General features: G+C 60.4%; 1 protein-coding gene across 7 annotated transcripts; it reads left to right on the top strand.

The window, feature by feature from the left end:
- The first annotated feature begins 1,052 nt into the window (after positions 1-1,052).
- On the top strand, positions 1,053-14,497 carry RHOC (ras homolog family member C). Of its 7 annotated transcripts, none has more exons than XM_090026274.1 (5): positions 1,053-1,185; positions 12,232-12,389; positions 12,744-12,864; positions 13,422-13,552; positions 13,766-14,497. In XM_090026274.1, the coding sequence occupies exons 2-5, from the start codon at positions 12,234-12,236 to the stop codon at positions 13,937-13,939; spliced, it is 582 nt and encodes a 193-aa protein (XP_089882400.1). In that variant the 5' UTR covers positions 1,053-1,185; positions 12,232-12,233; the 3' UTR covers positions 13,940-14,497. The 7 variants fall into 7 exon arrangements, with proteins under 7 accessions (XP_089882400.1, XP_089882398.1, XP_089882399.1 ...); XM_090026272.1 differs by lacking the exon at positions 1,053-1,185 and adding an exon at positions 1,293-1,516; XM_090026273.1 differs by lacking the exon at positions 1,053-1,185 and adding an exon at positions 1,293-1,498.
- The last annotated feature ends 818 nt before the right edge of the window (positions 14,498-15,315 follow it).

The following is a 15,315-nucleotide window of genomic DNA, read 5'->3' on the forward strand; positions in this document are numbered from 1 at the left end:
AGCTAGACGCAACCCTGCAGAGGCATCACGGTGGGCTGAGCCCCCTGCCAAGCCCACGGCACACGACCGAGGGGCCGGCTCCCACGTCCCAGCTGGAGCTCAGCTTTCGCCTTGAAGAGCGATGGTGCCGGTCACGACTGTCTGAGCGACCTGTTCTGAGTCCGTGACAGTAAATGTCTGATCCTTAATGCGTCCTCTCCCCTGGGGCAAAGGCCTGGCTGCGAGACGAAGCCCGTGCTGCGTCCTTGAGGTGCTTCACTGCCCCTCCTGCTCCCCCCTGCCTTCAGGGACTCAGTGCACCACAAAACTGTCCCTGAAAATCAAATAAATTGCATCGCATCAGGCTTTCCAGTCTTCTTGGAGCAGCAGCTGGCCGTAAAGGCAGGGTGCGCTGGGGCCGGCAGAGCATGACGTGGTCGGCGTCTGGTTCCTGCCTCAGGGGCTGATATTTATGTGTATAAATGACCTGCACGTTTATATGCGTATAAATGGCATAAGGAATGAGAACTCATGGCAGAGGTGACAGCTTTTGTTAGACCCAGTAGAGATTTGCAAAAAGAATAAACATAAATCCTCGTTGGCAAGCTTTGGGGCACAGGGCAGGCAGAGGAGCGATTGTACCAAGCCGTGTCCTCTCCCATGCCTGAGGAAGGGCGCCTGTGCCCGAAAGCTTGCAAATCTCTAGTCGCGTAAGAGAGGTCACCGCCGTCCTGAGTCCTTTTGCCCCCGGACCAGTTCGGCGGCGACCCGGGGCCCCTCCAGACCGCGGGCCCTGCTCAGCGGCCGAGCCCTCGCTCTGCCCCGTGGCTGAGGATGGCCGGGGGTGCGGGGCACCAGGGCTTTCCCCCTCTCCTTGAACCCTTCCCCCGGAGACGGCTGCTCTGGGCGGCATTTTGTCGTCTTCTGGGTGTTTTTTCAAAGGAAAGCGTCTCCCGTGCCAAGCCCGCGAATGGGGCCGGCGGCACAAGCGGTTGGCCCCAGGTGCGCGCGGAGCCTGAGGCGAGCCCCCCGCGCAGGCGCAAGGCGGGGGGCCGGCGCCCGCGGCCGTGAGGCGGCAGGAGCCCCCGGCCCGGCCCGTGGAGCGGGCGCGCCGCCAGGCTCTTCCTCCCGACGGGGCTGGGGAGCGGACGGGAGGGGAGGCTGCGAGCCGGGAGCCGAAGCCGCCGCAGCGGTGCCGGGACGGAGGTACCGTCGGGACGCGGGCTGGCGCCGACCCCTGCGCTGCACGTCCGCCCGGCCGCGGGGGGGCGTGCGCGGCGCTGCCATCCCGCCGCCGCGGAGCGCAGGTAGCCCCGGGGCGGCTCCGGGCCCCGCGGCCGGCCGCCGCCGCCCCCCCGCGGGCCGTGCCGAGCGCCGGAGAGCCGCAGTCCTGCTCAGCTTCCTTTTTTGGCCGGGACGGGCAGCCCGGCGCTCTCGTGGGACAGCAAACTCGGCTTCGAGAGCTGTTCCCGCCGCAGAGCCCTGCCCATCCCCGCTGCCCGCCGGGCATCGAGCAAAGGTCCGTCCCGCCGGAGAGGTCGGTTTTCCTGAAGCAGAAGGACGCGCCGGAAGCGCTTGCGAGAAGGAGCAGCCTGCAGCTGTTCCTGCCTGACGTGGCCCTGCCGGCTCCGTGAGCGGGGACGCGGGAGCCTGCCTTCGGCGGGGGCCAGGTCTCGGGTCGCAGGCGGGCTGCGCTCGTCTCTTCGAGCAGCTCCCGGTTGGGAACGAGGCCCAGCGGGGTCCCGTGGGATTGCTCCGTTATCCGGAGCGGATGCTCAGCTCTGGGTGAACTTCCCCCGGCAGACCTGCAGCCGCCCCGCTCAGAGGGGATTTGCAGCAAAGCTTCCTTGGGAAGCGCTGGCCTCGCAGCCTTTCTCCGACCAGGGAGTAATCCTCACATCCTGCCCAGCGAGTCCTGCCACCGGTGCTGGACGGAGCAGCCGCTCAGGCCTGTAGTCGGCACCCTGCTTGCTATTTGCGCCGTACGCTGTGTGCTTTGCGAGGTTTTCAGTCTGCGTCCTGCTGAAATCAAAAGCTTAAAGCCGTCCGACTGGTTTGGCAGCCGGGGAAGAAAACTTTTGCTTCTCCTCCTCGGCATCGTGTCATGTAAAGGAGCAAAGTTCAGTTTGCAGCTGCAGCTCTGAAATCAGAAGGATAAGCTCAGCGGTGAGGAAAGGATGTTTAATGCTCGCGTGAGCTCTCATTGCCTCTTGCCAAGAGACTAGTCAGTCCTGAGTGGGGAGAGGCTTCCTGCGTGGCCTCCCCTGGGGGACCTTTTCCTGTCCTCCAGAGCTAGTCTTCATATTGTTTTTCAAGGGACGTTTGGATTAAAATGGCAAGGGGGTTGCTTGCTTGTGTTAGTTTTTGCGGGGCGTAAGTGGGCATAAGTGATCCAAGCACTTTTAGAACAGAAAGTGTCTTTAAAATCCCTAGGCAGACCAGGTTCTTTGGAGAAATGTGATTATCTTTTATTAGACCAACTATGTAGTTGGAAAAACTGTTCTTTGCAAGCTTTCAGGCACAATCACCCTTTAAAATCCCAAGTTTTACTGTGTTTGCTTTCTGCATTTCCCAGGACTGCCACAGGAGTGAACTATTACTTCATCTCACTTCTGTCCTCGGTCAGGCCCCAAACTGTTTTGCTTGCTGGCTTGCACGCCCTGGTGCTCCCGAACTGCAGGGGAAATGTCTAAATCCTGAAACTGAAAGTACCGGAATGTTTTCTGTTGCGTGACAGCGTTGCGTTTGGAGCGGAAATGCCCTTGGCGGTGTGTGGCCATGGCTCCTTGGGGGGGAGCCCGACGAGCTCTGCTGCAGCCCGTGTCTGACCACGAACGGGTCAGCTGCCTGTTCCAACCGGCTCTTGCCAAAGATGTAGTTCCCCACGTCCTTAAAGCTGTCCGTGTCTGTCTTGCTGGGGGGAGGAGAGGGAAGAGCATGGAGAAATTCACAGACCCTGAAGAAAAGGCAGGGGCCTGACTGCGATGAGCTCAAGAAGCACAAAGGAGCGCCTGTGGGGATGGTGGGGAGCGCACTGCAGGCTTCTGTGGGAACTGGATTGTTCTCTTCGCGTTACTTGTGAGTAACGATTACTCGCCAGAGCATGGGTTGTAAGCCAGGGCCCTTTGTGCATGATGTAAATGTACAGCGTGTCCCGCACGCAGGGTGCTGCATGTCCGTGAAATCACTGTCTCACTTCGCCAAACCCCATGTCACCTATCAGACGTGCAAACACTGAGACCAGTCCGGCAAAACTTGAGTCTCTGATTTCCCTGAAGCACACGGCTGCTTTCTCTTGGACTTGGTCTGGGATGTTTCCAGCTGATTCTGGGTCACTTCTGGTTGCCGGGGCACTGGCCGCGGTGCAGCAGTCCGGGCTCGGAGGATTTAGTGTCCCTCTGGGGGGGCTTTTTAGTGTGATTGCAGGAATCTAGTTTTGTTTCGACTATCGGAGCTGGGCTCGTTGCCAAGCTCATCCACTTTCTTGTCTCTTACAGGTGGTTGTTTTCTGTTTTGAAGTGGGCGGCATAAAGGGGATTTCTTTGGGTCTCCCCCTGGGTGTGTTGTACATCCCTTCCCCGCAGCTATCGCACCCTGTCTGTAATCACACGCCTCCCTCCCCAAGCCACATTCGCTCGCCTGTGATGTGGCGTGCTGCTCCCTTGAAGCGCGCTCTTTTGGGTGTCGGTGCTGCGGTTCTGGGTCCTGGCGCCTGGGCAGAGGGTCTCTTCGGCAGGGGCGGGGAGAGGAGCGTTTTCACAGATGTCTTGGCGTGCTTTGCAGCATCTCCTCTTTCCGTTGCTCTGTTTCAGGCTCTGGACTTGATTTTGTGGCTGCCTGTTGCAGTCTGTCTCTGCCAGGTCGAAGTCCCCAGTAGCTCCCGTGCTGTGGGCCCATCCAGATCTGTTTGGGGCATCGATCCTTTATACGCACATGGGTCGAAGGGGAGATGGTTTGTTCTTGGTGGTGCAGTTGAAGGGCGTTTTCTGTGCTTCCTCCTTGTGGTCTAGTGTTTTGTGCCATCTTCTGTACTGTCCAGCTGCAGTGACCATCTGTGTTACAGGTTGGACTGTGGCTCCTCAAAGGGGCAGGTGCGGGTTAACACCCCATCTAGCAACCGCTCTGGATTTAAACCAGGCTCGTGCCTACTTAGCGTCACTTGCAAAAGAATTAACCTTAAACTGAATCAAAAGCAGCAGAGCAGATTTAAACGGGTTTAGCTTGAACCTAAACCTGCGGCCTTCCCTACCTTGCAGCCTTTCCAAGAAGGGCTTTCCCTTTGCTTTCCAGAACGGCAGGGGCTGGGGTGGCTCCCACAAATGATACCTTCAAGGTGATCAACCAAACAAGGGTGATCCTAGGCTGGGAGCCTGCACTGGGCTTTTTGGGGTTCCCTCCCTGCCTCACTCCCTCCAGGTGACAATGGAGCAGCTTGGTGCAGGTCTGGAAGGCGAGGGAAGGATCCCTTTCCCAGCAAGGGAGCTGCGTGCATCTTTGGGACACTAGCGCAGATAATAGCACAGGTCCTTGGAGGTTTTTAGACAAAACTTTGGCTGGGATGATCTAGTTGGGGCTGGTCCTGCTTGGAGCAAAGGATTGGGGAAGGGGGCGGGAGACCCCTTTGCAGGCAGCAGGGAGCTGCGTGGCTGGCTCGAAATACGGTGACCCTACCTTAGGGCAGAGGCTGGCTCTCTGCTCCGGTCCTGTAGCCTCAGGACCGATGCCTGTGACTTACCCCTGTACTGGGCGGGAACACAGGTTATTTGGGGCTGTGATATATAAGTCAGGGATCCTCCAGCCAGAAGTTAATTGCTCTGAACACTTCAGACTCCCGAACCCGTTGTCATGAGATGAATGAGGGCGGGTCCCGTGATATTATTTTTTTCCCCTTCCTTATGATATGGGCTTGGCTGGGCTGGTGACCCGCAGTGAGTCAGCTCTGGGCCTCGCTGGGAGCCCAGGCTATTTCTGTTCAAATGATGTAATGCAACCAACTCAGAGGTGTGAGCTCAGTGTCCCCATCACATAGGCGTCCGTTGGGGCGCAGGCTGGCATCCCGGACAGCCACGGATGCAGATGCTGCCTCCATGGGTGCAATCGGTCGTGCTCAGGAGGTCCACGTCCACTGAAACCATCTCAGCTTCTGCACCTGGTCTTCCCCAAGGTGGGATGGGGGTGAAGCTTTCCCCTTGCAGGAGCCTGGAGGAGCTGGGGACAGAGACTAGGTGACAGTTTCTGACTTTACAATGCTAGGCCTCCTTTCTTTCACAGTGTTGTTAACACCATTCTGCCATAACAGCTGCTGGCAGCTGGAAAGACATGTCCCCAGACTAGAGGAATTCCCCATTTCCTACCCAGCAGGAAGTTCACATTTGAGTCATTAGACCCAAGGAGTGGGCCTTACAGTGGCTGTGGCACAGCTGGTGGTATTTTTGCAGTAATGACTTAAGTTTAGCAGAGCAGCGGTGCCCGTACTGAGCTCTGGGGAGTCTTCCTGTGTCGCATAATGCGTGCTGCGGGCAGACACGTGTGGCCCACGCCCGGGCAGAGTGGTACTGAGCAGCGAACAGCCCAAAACGGTCTTTGGACCTCGGCTGTTAGCTCCCATGCGGAGCGCAGGTCGGGTGGGGTTGATGGCTCGGCCTGAGAGTTTAAAACATCCTGGCGATGGTTTGTCTGTCTTGTCTTGTCTTTTTCTTTTCTTGGGTTTTTTAAAAAAATTTTTTTTGACCAGTTTGATGCCTCTTCAGGAGACAGGTTTTCTTCATAAAAACCCATGCGCCCATTTTTAGATGCCTTGAGCCTTGTAGGCCGCAGTTTTAAAAGTAGCAAAGCATCTAAGTCCCTTGGGAAGCGGTGAGGGCTGGGCACCCGGTCAGCTTCACACCACAGGGCCCGATTGCAGCATTTGGACTCTGCTAGCAATTCAGCGAAACGCACCTCCTTAAATCTGCTCCAGCATTTCCACTGCTGCTTATCTGGGCTTCTTGTGATGTAGGGACTGTTACCTGGAACAAAAACAAGACCCTTTGCATTATGCATCTCTTGCTCCCAACAAACCACATTGTAGTCTTGAGTGACACAAGCCGGCCTGAAAAGATAAGCTCATCTCCTTATGAAAAGAATGCAGGCTGGTATTTTATGAATGTTGACAGCCGATCCTTCGGGATGTGTGCCTGTGGCTTCAAAATAAGCCTACGAAAATACATCGGAGGAGATGATGGATGCGCTCCGGGCAAGGCCGAAGTGGGAAATATGGGAAGGCAAAGGAAGTGGTACTGTAGCCGTGTTCAGTTTGAACTGGGCACTTGGGGAGGGCTGAAGGGAAGTAGCTTCCACTTTTCACAAGCGAATGACTCTGTTTCTAGTGCACACATCTATTTAAACCAGGGTGCACAGGGCTTGCCTGGTGGCTAGAGTCGGCCCAAATTCTGCATTTATTTTGTCAGGCTGGGAAGCAGAGGCAGAAGGGGTGGGTGGTTTTATGCAGAGGAAAGCAGAGGTGGAGCGAGCTTGCCCTTCACTGCTCTGGGTCCAGCATTGGGTGGGTGCTTGGATGCATTGGGCCTGTTCTCCCTGAGGTGAAGGATGGGGCACTCACTGGGGCTGTGAAGTTGGGGCCTTTCTGAAGCTAGCTGGCATTTAGTCACCTGGGATTTGGGTTTCGAGGCCTGTCTCTGAATGGTTACCCCCTGCCTGGGAGCAAGCAGGAGTCTGACCAGGTGTGCAAGGGCTGGGGGAGTCCGTGATCTGCCGTTCGATGGCTCAGCCCCGGACAGGTGCGGAGCTGGAGGGGAATGACTCCTAGGCGACTGGAGGCGAGGGAGCGCTTCCCGTAACAGGCGGAGGAGCAGACAGCGGGACAGGCGCGATTTGTTATCTGCACGGCAGGTCAGGGCACGCACCGCTGGAGCGCACGCCAACACCTGGCCACACGTCTGCGGCAGCAGCTGTGGGCTTGGGTGATGCCAGGACACAAGGCCCTTGTGATGGTGCTGTGGATTTGCTTGACCCGCAGTCCCACATCTTGGATTTGGGCTGAGGCCTGGGTCTCCTGCCCCCCACCCCAGCCCTAGTGTCTGTTGGAGCGTGTAGCCTGCATCAGGCTCTGGTGCCCTGGACTGTGCACTTGCTCTGGACTTGATTGTGCAGAAAAGGGCGCCCCTGGTGCTGCAGCCTGGGAGGAGGGGGTCTGCAAGGACATACGGGGTCCCTGGGCCATCCTTAGGAGCCCTGCTGCCACGGGTCAAGGCCCAGCCTGGTTCAGCCACCCTGAGGGCTGTGTGGCACGGCTTAGGGGCCAGGCAGCAAACCTGATCTGAGGAAGCCGGGGGGGGAGGGGGGGGTCTGCTGAGCGGTCCCAGTGGGAGTTCCCCGAGTAGTGTCCGGCCGTCCACCTTGCAGGTAAGCACGGCACGCCCGGGGCCCCCGAGGCAGCTGCTGTGATTGAGCTCCAGGTTGCAGCTGGCAGGGGTGGAGATTTACCACGGGTAGCTGCATCATCCTGCTCCTCTCGGGCTGCAGCTATTTTTAGTTCTCCGGCTCTGCTTTTATACCGCTGTGGGATGGGTGGTGCCCAAGCCCAGTGGGACGTGCCTCGGTGCAGACACGTGGCCTGGGCCTTTGGGTCTGAAGCAGTTGCTACGCTTGCACCTCCCCTGGGAATGCTGCATCCGGGAGCCGGAGGCTCTTGTTACTTTACGGGTGAAGGAGCAGCAGGGAGAGCCTGCGGCGGGACAGCCGCCCGGGAACAGGTACCTGGGGCTTCCCTGTTACAGTGCGGGGTCATGCCCTGCATGGCAGCAAGTCCCTGGTCGGGACCCCCCGGGGGCAGCTCAGGGAGTCACGTGACCAAAAGGGGGCATGGCTTCCAGCCATATAAGCCTGGGACCTGAGCCAGCAGGGGCAGTCGGGCTTGGGGAGCTGCCAGGGCGAGAGCTGTGGGGCGGGAGAGCTGCGGAGGAGCTCTGGGACGACGTCTGGACGACCCCGGGGGAAATGCAAGTAGACCTCTGCCGACTGGGGATTGGGCTCCGGAGGGAGAGCTGGGGGGTACAGGAGCTCTGCCCCAGCGGGGAAGTTGTGTTACAGCCACGTGTGTGGGCTGGTCTCCCACCGTGCTCTGGGTGGGACTAGAAAGGGTGTCCTGGAGGTCCTGCTAGTGCCTGAGGGGCATGCGATGGTCTGGAGCTCGGCCAGGTGTCGGACTCGAGGCGCAGACGGGGGCCGGGGAGGCCAGCGTTGGCGGAGCGGGCAGAGACGGGGCTAGAGAGCCACAGGCCAGAGGGGCAGAGCTTGGGGCTGGGGGCCCACAGCCCGAGCAGGGCAGAGGTGAAGGGCGCAGAGGGCAAGGCAAGGGGTGGGAGCCCAGAAGCCAGGTCAGGGCGGTGGGCCTTGGCTAAGAGACCAGCTAGAGTAGAAGGGTGCAAGCCGAGCGGGCCAAACCCGAGCAAAGGAGGAAAGGCCAGAGGTAGCCTGGTGGCTTTGGGGACAGGTGTCCCACCGGAGTGGCGATGCATAATACCGGCGAGATGTGGGCATGGCGCTAGGAGAGGTTTGGAGGCCACAATTAGCCTTGGGGCACATGTGGGCCAGGCGGGCGCACCTCGGGGTGATCCGTGCAGTCGGTGGGGTTGGAGAGAGCTCGCTCTGACCATGGGCAGCCTGCCTTTTTCAACCAGCTGATATGAGCCAGGCGTAGTGGGCAAGAAGCAAAGGGAAGGCACCGCAGAGCCGGAGCCGGGCAGGACCCCAGGCCCAGTCCAGTAGCAGGCGCGCACATGCACCCCCCTGCACCAGCCCCTGGCTGCTTCCTCTGGCTTCCTGCATTGGCAGTCACATGGCACCACCGCACCCCTTACCCCGCAGGGGCCAAGGTCCTGCTGTGCTCCCAGACTGGGGCTGTCCCCCCACAAAGGTGGACCTCACCCCCCTTGCCCCCTCCACAGCTGTGTCTGTCGCGAGGTGCTGGCATGGCTGGTGGCCGCCGCAGGGTTGTGCTGCCCCTGCGCAGGCAAAGACCCCTACTGTAGATGGGGCTCCGTGGTGCTGCCTGGGCACGGACAGGCCGTGGCCATACTTCCGTCTCCGGGGTCGGCACTGAGCTGCGCACCCGGCTGCTGTGTGTGGTTTGCGCCTCCACCCTGCCTGCTGGCAAACGGTCACAAGTGAAGGTGCATCTTGGCAGGTCTAAATTAGACACGCGGGGGAAGGAGCGGGAGGTTGTGAACGCTGATTGCCCTCGGCTGCCTCCCTCCCTGCATTGCTCTGAAAGCAGGCCTGGAGACGATTGGGCTTTTGTTTCAAGAGATTCCTGCTTTCATCCAATTTGGCCCGACAGCCTGCGCTGGCAGGAAGCAGACGAGGCGGATGGGGTTTGGAGGGACCTTTGCTCTGCCTTGGTCTTTGGGACGGGCATATAGAAATCGGCAGCAACGGAGGGTGGGCTGGCTGGAGCAGAGGGGTAATGCCCCAGGCTCAGCCTGGGAGCAAAGTTCCCCTGTGCCAGCACTGGAGAGCACAGCCCGCTCCCTGCTCTTTGGACTCCTTCACTCCGGAAGCTTGTACCTGGCTGCAGTGGTGGTATCAAGTCATACATGCAAGCGGGCACGGGCATGCACACATATCATTCCCATGACAGTCCGGACCCGGCTGGAGGACTGGCTTAGATGAGCTCTTTGGAGGTGGAAACTGAGCTCAGCTTTCGAGCGGGGCGGGGACCCCATCCAGACATGCTCGCGCACTTTGATCTGTGTGTGTGTGTGTGTGTGTGTGTGTGTGTGTGTACAGGTACATGCGTGTGTGAACCCTGCCCAACCCTCCTTCAGAAGGACCAGGCCTGAGCACCAGCCTGGGAGCCAGGAATCTCCTCTTCATGGTAGCTCTGAAGAAAACATAAGGTGTCGCGTCCCCACACTTCCTCGCCTCTGGGCCTGTCTGTCCTGTCCTGTGTCCATGCCAGACAGGCGTCCGTGCTGGCGTGGGCATCAACTCTTCCTGCTGAAGGCTGTGATACCAGTGTCACCCGTGCTCGTGGTGTGAATGAGGCCCCTATGTGACTGTTGTGCCGCAGACGTGGGTCTGCATGCATCGCTCCCCACAAAAGGCCTCGTGTTGTTCTCCGAACCGTGGGCATGGTGTGGTCGCTTCTCCTGCCATGGGCTGTCCTTCCACCTTGGGCTGCTGTTGGGGGGGAAAGTCTCCCCACAACAACCTGCAGCGGGGTCTGTGGGATCGTGGGTGGGACTGGGCCTGCAGGGGAGTGTGCTAGAGAGCCCGGGGATGGGGGAGTCCTCCCCATGAGGGGCTTGAATTGGGGCATGTGGGGAGGAAGGAGGGATGGAAAGGTTGATGCTTTCTCCTCTGCAGCTGCCTCCCGAGGCCTGTTTGGTTCCCTGTCTAATCCCCTATTGTCAGCGCAAAGCCCTGCGGAGCCGTGTATGGTGGCGAGGCGTTGAATGCTAGGGCTCTGCCTGGTGTAGGCAAGAGCCCTGCAGCTCAAACATGGGCGCTGCCTGGCCATGGTGCACGGTCCCCTCCCGTCTCATCCCTCCTGCTTTGTCCAGCTCCGCGGCGTTGGTGTGGGAGTCTCCCGTCCAGCTGCCTCGCTCTGCATCACGGGGAGGCGGGAGCCCAGCTCCTTTCGAACCGGACTGTTCCCCTTCGAGTGCAAGCTGGAAGGAGCCTCTCTGCTTCATCTGGAGGGTTTTCTGGGCCGAGGGGGCTCTGGCAGGGCTCCGTGCCGGCCGTAACAGTGCAAGCCCAGGCAGTGATGCTGCAGCAAAGAGTGCTTTGCAGGGCCGAGTGACGCCAGGCGAGCTTGGAGCAGGGAGTCTCTTGCAGCCCGACCTTATTCTTCCGGCGCCAGTAAACGCACCGTGTAAAAGCACAAGGCTTGTCTCCGAAGGGTGAGTGGCTGCATGACCCAGGGACCTGAGAGCCTGAGCTCGGCGGTGCAGCTGGCACGGCTTGGAGAGAAAGCAGGGTGGGGATGGATCGCCAAGCCTGGAAGGACTTTGCTGTGCCCCAGAAGTAGAAGGAAACCCATAGAAACAGAGGAAGGCACTTGAAAGGCAGGAGAATTACCTGGTCTCGGGCAGGGACATAACATTGCTGGTACTGACACCTTCAGTGTAGCTGAGGATCAAGCTGGTGCAGAGGTGGCTCCTGCCTGGTCTGTTGTGAGCAAACACACCCATGGGCTTTGTTCATTTTGGACCTACCATCTGGATCCCGCGGGGCTGGAGGCCTCTGCCTCAACTGCCAGGGTTGGATGTTGGCTCTGCAGGCCTGGCTTGGAGTTGCTGGCAAGGGATAGGTGAGCCCATGGCACGGCAGCACTTGTGCAATGAGTGATTCTCAATGTGCAGGGACACGTGGCCCGGGGAGGAGCTCCTGGCATGGGTTTGGTGGGAGGTCGTGAGCCGCGTGTTGTGCCAGGCAGCTGGCCCCGCACCAGGAGAGAGTTTCCTGGCAAAATGGGAAGCTGCTGGCCGTTAACGTGGGTTCGTCTGATCAGACCCTGGGGATGCAATCCGGGTGCGGGATAGTGGGAAATGGGCCGGTTCCTGCCGTGGCTCTGATAGCCGTGGCGGGGGAGCAGATGCTGCTGCTCCGTTTTCTCCCCCTTTGGATGGGTGACAGAGGCACGAGCTCTTTGGGGTGTTGCCCCCACTCCCTGAACCCGGCCTGGAGCGGTGCTTGCATGTGTGAGAGCGCCGCATAAGCGTCCCTGGGTGCATCTGGCGTCGGGATGGGCTGGGCTTCTCGCTGCATCTTTTTGGTGTGGGATGTGTCTTCTGGACCACAAGCTGCGTCCCCTCCCTCCTCGGCTTCCCCGACTCCATCCCTGATTGCGTCCCCTTGCTCACGGCTCCTCCGGATGGTTCTTGGCATGGGGCCTCGCCTGCTGGGTGCGGTGGCTGCGGATGGGTGGGACGATGGTCTGTGTGGAACTGAAGCTTGGGGTGCTTCTGTGGACTCAATAAATCAAAATTTGCTGGCTGTCGGCTGTGCTGCTGCCCTGGAGAGCAGCATGTCCCTGAGAGCTAGTCGCTGTACCCGTGTACACCCAGAGCATGCTAAAAATAGGGTGACTGCAGTTTTGGGGTGTAGGGAGGCAGGGCCGGGGCTCCTGCATTTCGGTAACTGCCTTGTCAGTCTGGCTGGGGCTCGGTGTGGCCCTTGGGGATCCAGGACGGCTGCGTCCCTGCGGCGCGTGGCTCACCCGTCTCCTTGCTCTTGTCCGAGCAGCCATGGCAGCCATCCGGAAGAAGCTGGTGACCGTGGGCGACGGGGCCTGCGGGAAGACCTGCCTGCTGATCGTGTTCAGCAAGGACCAGTTCCCCGAGGTCTACGTGCCCACTGTCTTTGATAACTACATTGCGGACATTGAAGTCGATGGAAAGCAGGTACGAGCCGCGTGGCGTCGGGGCACTCTAGTCTCTCTCTTGCATAGCCCGGAAAACTGCGCCGGTAGCCCCGCCGGTCCAGCCGCAGGTGCTTGTGCCTGTGACATTAGTAAACCCTCAGACCCTGCTCTGGGACCCCATGCTCACCTTGTCCTCAGGCTCAGGAGCAGGCAGTGGGCAGGGGTTGTGTCCTGGGCACTCGGGGCAGGTGGGCTGCATGGGAGCATCACTGCTTCATAGCCGGGTGATGTGGGGCTGCGGTGCCCAGCCTGTCCTGCTCCTGGAGAAGGTGTGCGCCCAGCTTGGATGAGCTTCTCCGGTGCGGGCGACTCACCCGGGTCTCTGCCTTCCCAGGTGGAGCTGTTTCTCTGGGACACAGCGGGGCAGGAGGACTACGACAGGCTGCGTCCCCTTTCCTACCCGGATACGGACGTCATCCTTGTGTGCTTCTCTCTTGACAGCCCGGACAGCCTGGGTAGGACGCCTGGGGCAGAGGGACACGGAGGTGCTCGCGAGGGGCAGGACCTCCCTTGGAAGGGGAAAGTCCTGGTCATAAACCAGCCTGACAGATACTTCAAGGGCTGTGGGGCTTCGACCCAGGGGATCTCGGGGCTGCTCTGGTGCCCAGCGAGCAGACTTGGCTGCGGCTGGGATTGCTGCTGATCCCCACTCATCCCTCGTGCCCCTCAGGACTGCTGGTCCCGAGCCTTCCCGCAAGGACAGGATGCGTCCTGGCAGAGGACACAGCTGTGGCTGGGGCAGCGTGCAGGAGACTCGGGCCTTGTGGCTATGCCTCCTCCCCCGCCCTGGCTACAGCTGCGCTCTGCCCAGGCGGGTGTTCTCATGTTCCTGAGCCAGCTGGGGAAAAGCACAGCGTGTGCTTGAGGCTGTAGCCAAGCAGGTCACCGGCATCGCTGCCACTGCCTGCCCCGTGCGTCTCTGGCTCTCGGGCAGGGCAGGGGCAGTGCGCGTGGGAAGCCGGCGGTCACAGCCCGGCCTGCCCCTGAGTGTGCGCGGCGACTCCTCTTGCAGAAAACATCCCTGAGAAGTGGACCCCGGAAGTGAAGCACTTCTGCCCCAACGTGCCCATCATCCTGGTGGGAAACAAGAAGGACTTGCGCAATGACGAGCACACACGCCGCGAGCTTGCCAAGATGAAGCAGGTATGGTGAGGAGAAATCACAGGCTATGCCTCTGAGCTGGCACCTGTCCCGTCTCCCAAGGCGTGGCGTCCAGTCCAGCCTGGCGCATACGGCAGCTTCCCACCCTGCTGCCTGGGTTGGGTGGGAGCCTGGCCAGGGAGACGCAGGGTGCTGGCGCATTTCCAGAGCTGCTGCGGCCGTGCGTCCTCACCTCTCCTTGCTTTTCTGTGCCAGGAGCCGGTGAAGCCGGAGGAAGGGCGGGACATGGCGAACAGGATCAATGCCTTCGGGTACTTGGAGTGCTCGGCCAAGACGAAGGAGGGCGTGCGGGAGGTGTTCGAGATGGCCACGCGCGCTGGGCTGCAGGTGCGCAAGAAGAAGCAGCGCAGAGGCTGCCTGCTGCTGTGAGCCCGCACCTGCTCTCGGGGCTGTGTCCGTCTCCCCTGCCCCCACCCCAGACGCGCCGGGGGAGAGGGCGCTGCCGGGGCTGATGAGGGCTAGAGTCGGCGTTTCACGTGCTGGTCTGTTCTGCACCCACCGCGTGGGAACGGTTGTGGGCTAAGAGGGGTTGGCTGCGTCTGGGACTCTCTTGTGTAGGTGTCGCTGTGGGTACGGACCATGCAGGGTGCCTTGCGGTCCTGGTTCATGCTCCTCTCCGTGCCTGTCCCTGCGGGGCTGAATCACTGTTTGAGCAGATGCTGGCTCTGGGTCTTCTGACCCATGGCTGGGGTGGCCCTGTCGCTATCCCCGTTCCCTGCACTCCTGCCCTGTTTCTGAGCCCAGCATCCAGCTGCTCCAGGCCTGTGGGGGCTGACTGAGGTGCACAGCACACGTGCACACACCAGCATTTCGTATGGACTTGCTCCAGCCCTGCCTGCGATGGCCTCCGCTGTGCTCCCCTCAGTCCTGCGCGGTGGCAGCGCCATCTCCTCCTTTCCTCAAATCAATAAAGGCCTTGTCACCCCCCAGGCTGACTCCTTCCTTGCATGCGGACCCTGCTTGGGTGTGGGGAGCAGCGGGAGCTGCTGCTTTTGCACCCGAGACGCAGACTCATGCATCTCTTCTGCCCTGGGCATCCACACCTCCCCTCCCCTTCTGCTCGTGGTGCAGGGGTAGACGGGGGCAGGGCGAGGCTCACTAGCTGCAGTACCGGCCTCCTTAGCTGAGCGCAGGGAGCGGTACAGTGCCAGCGGGTTATCCTCAGCCCTCGCCAAGCAGGGAGCATGGCCGAAGCAGCCCTGTCCCACTGCAGCCTGCGCCGGAAGGACAACCCTGCCCTTTCCCTTGCCCTGTCTTATTTCTGGAGACAAAGCCTGTCTTCTGCGCTAGGCAAACCCGATCCCTTCACCAAGCATGAAATTGCCCTGCGCTGGGCTCAAGCTGCCTCCTGCCTGTTCGGGTAAAGTGCCCATGAGTCTGACTCCCTGCCTTGCTTGGGCTGTGGAGCCAGGGCCTTCCCCCGCTGGTGCAATCTGCCCCCTTCCCCGCCGCCCTGGGCTCGAGCTGCTGCTCTCTGTCTGGGCAGCATGTGAGCTAGCCCTGAACAGGCATTTCCTTCTTGTCCAGGTGAGCAAGACAGCTGGGGGCAGGACAGGGAGGGCGCTCAACAGCAGCGGTTGCTGCCTTGAGCAGTTTGCAGCAGGGTCCCCTCAACTCTGGGCTGGTGGGTCTAATACGTGAGCCATAGGAAGAGGCTACCCGCTCTGCCTGGGCAGGAGGAAGGGGCTGCCGCACAGTTGGGGCATCCTGCATGATGCCTCTTTCACATTCCCAGCCCTGCAGCC

This window comes from Crocodylus siamensis, chromosome 13, assembly GCF_052110815.1.
Source record: "Crocodylus siamensis isolate JL-2025a chromosome 13, ASM5211081v1, whole genome shotgun sequence".
In the NCBI taxonomy this organism is placed as follows: domain Eukaryota; kingdom Metazoa; phylum Chordata; order Crocodylia; family Crocodylidae; genus Crocodylus; species Crocodylus siamensis.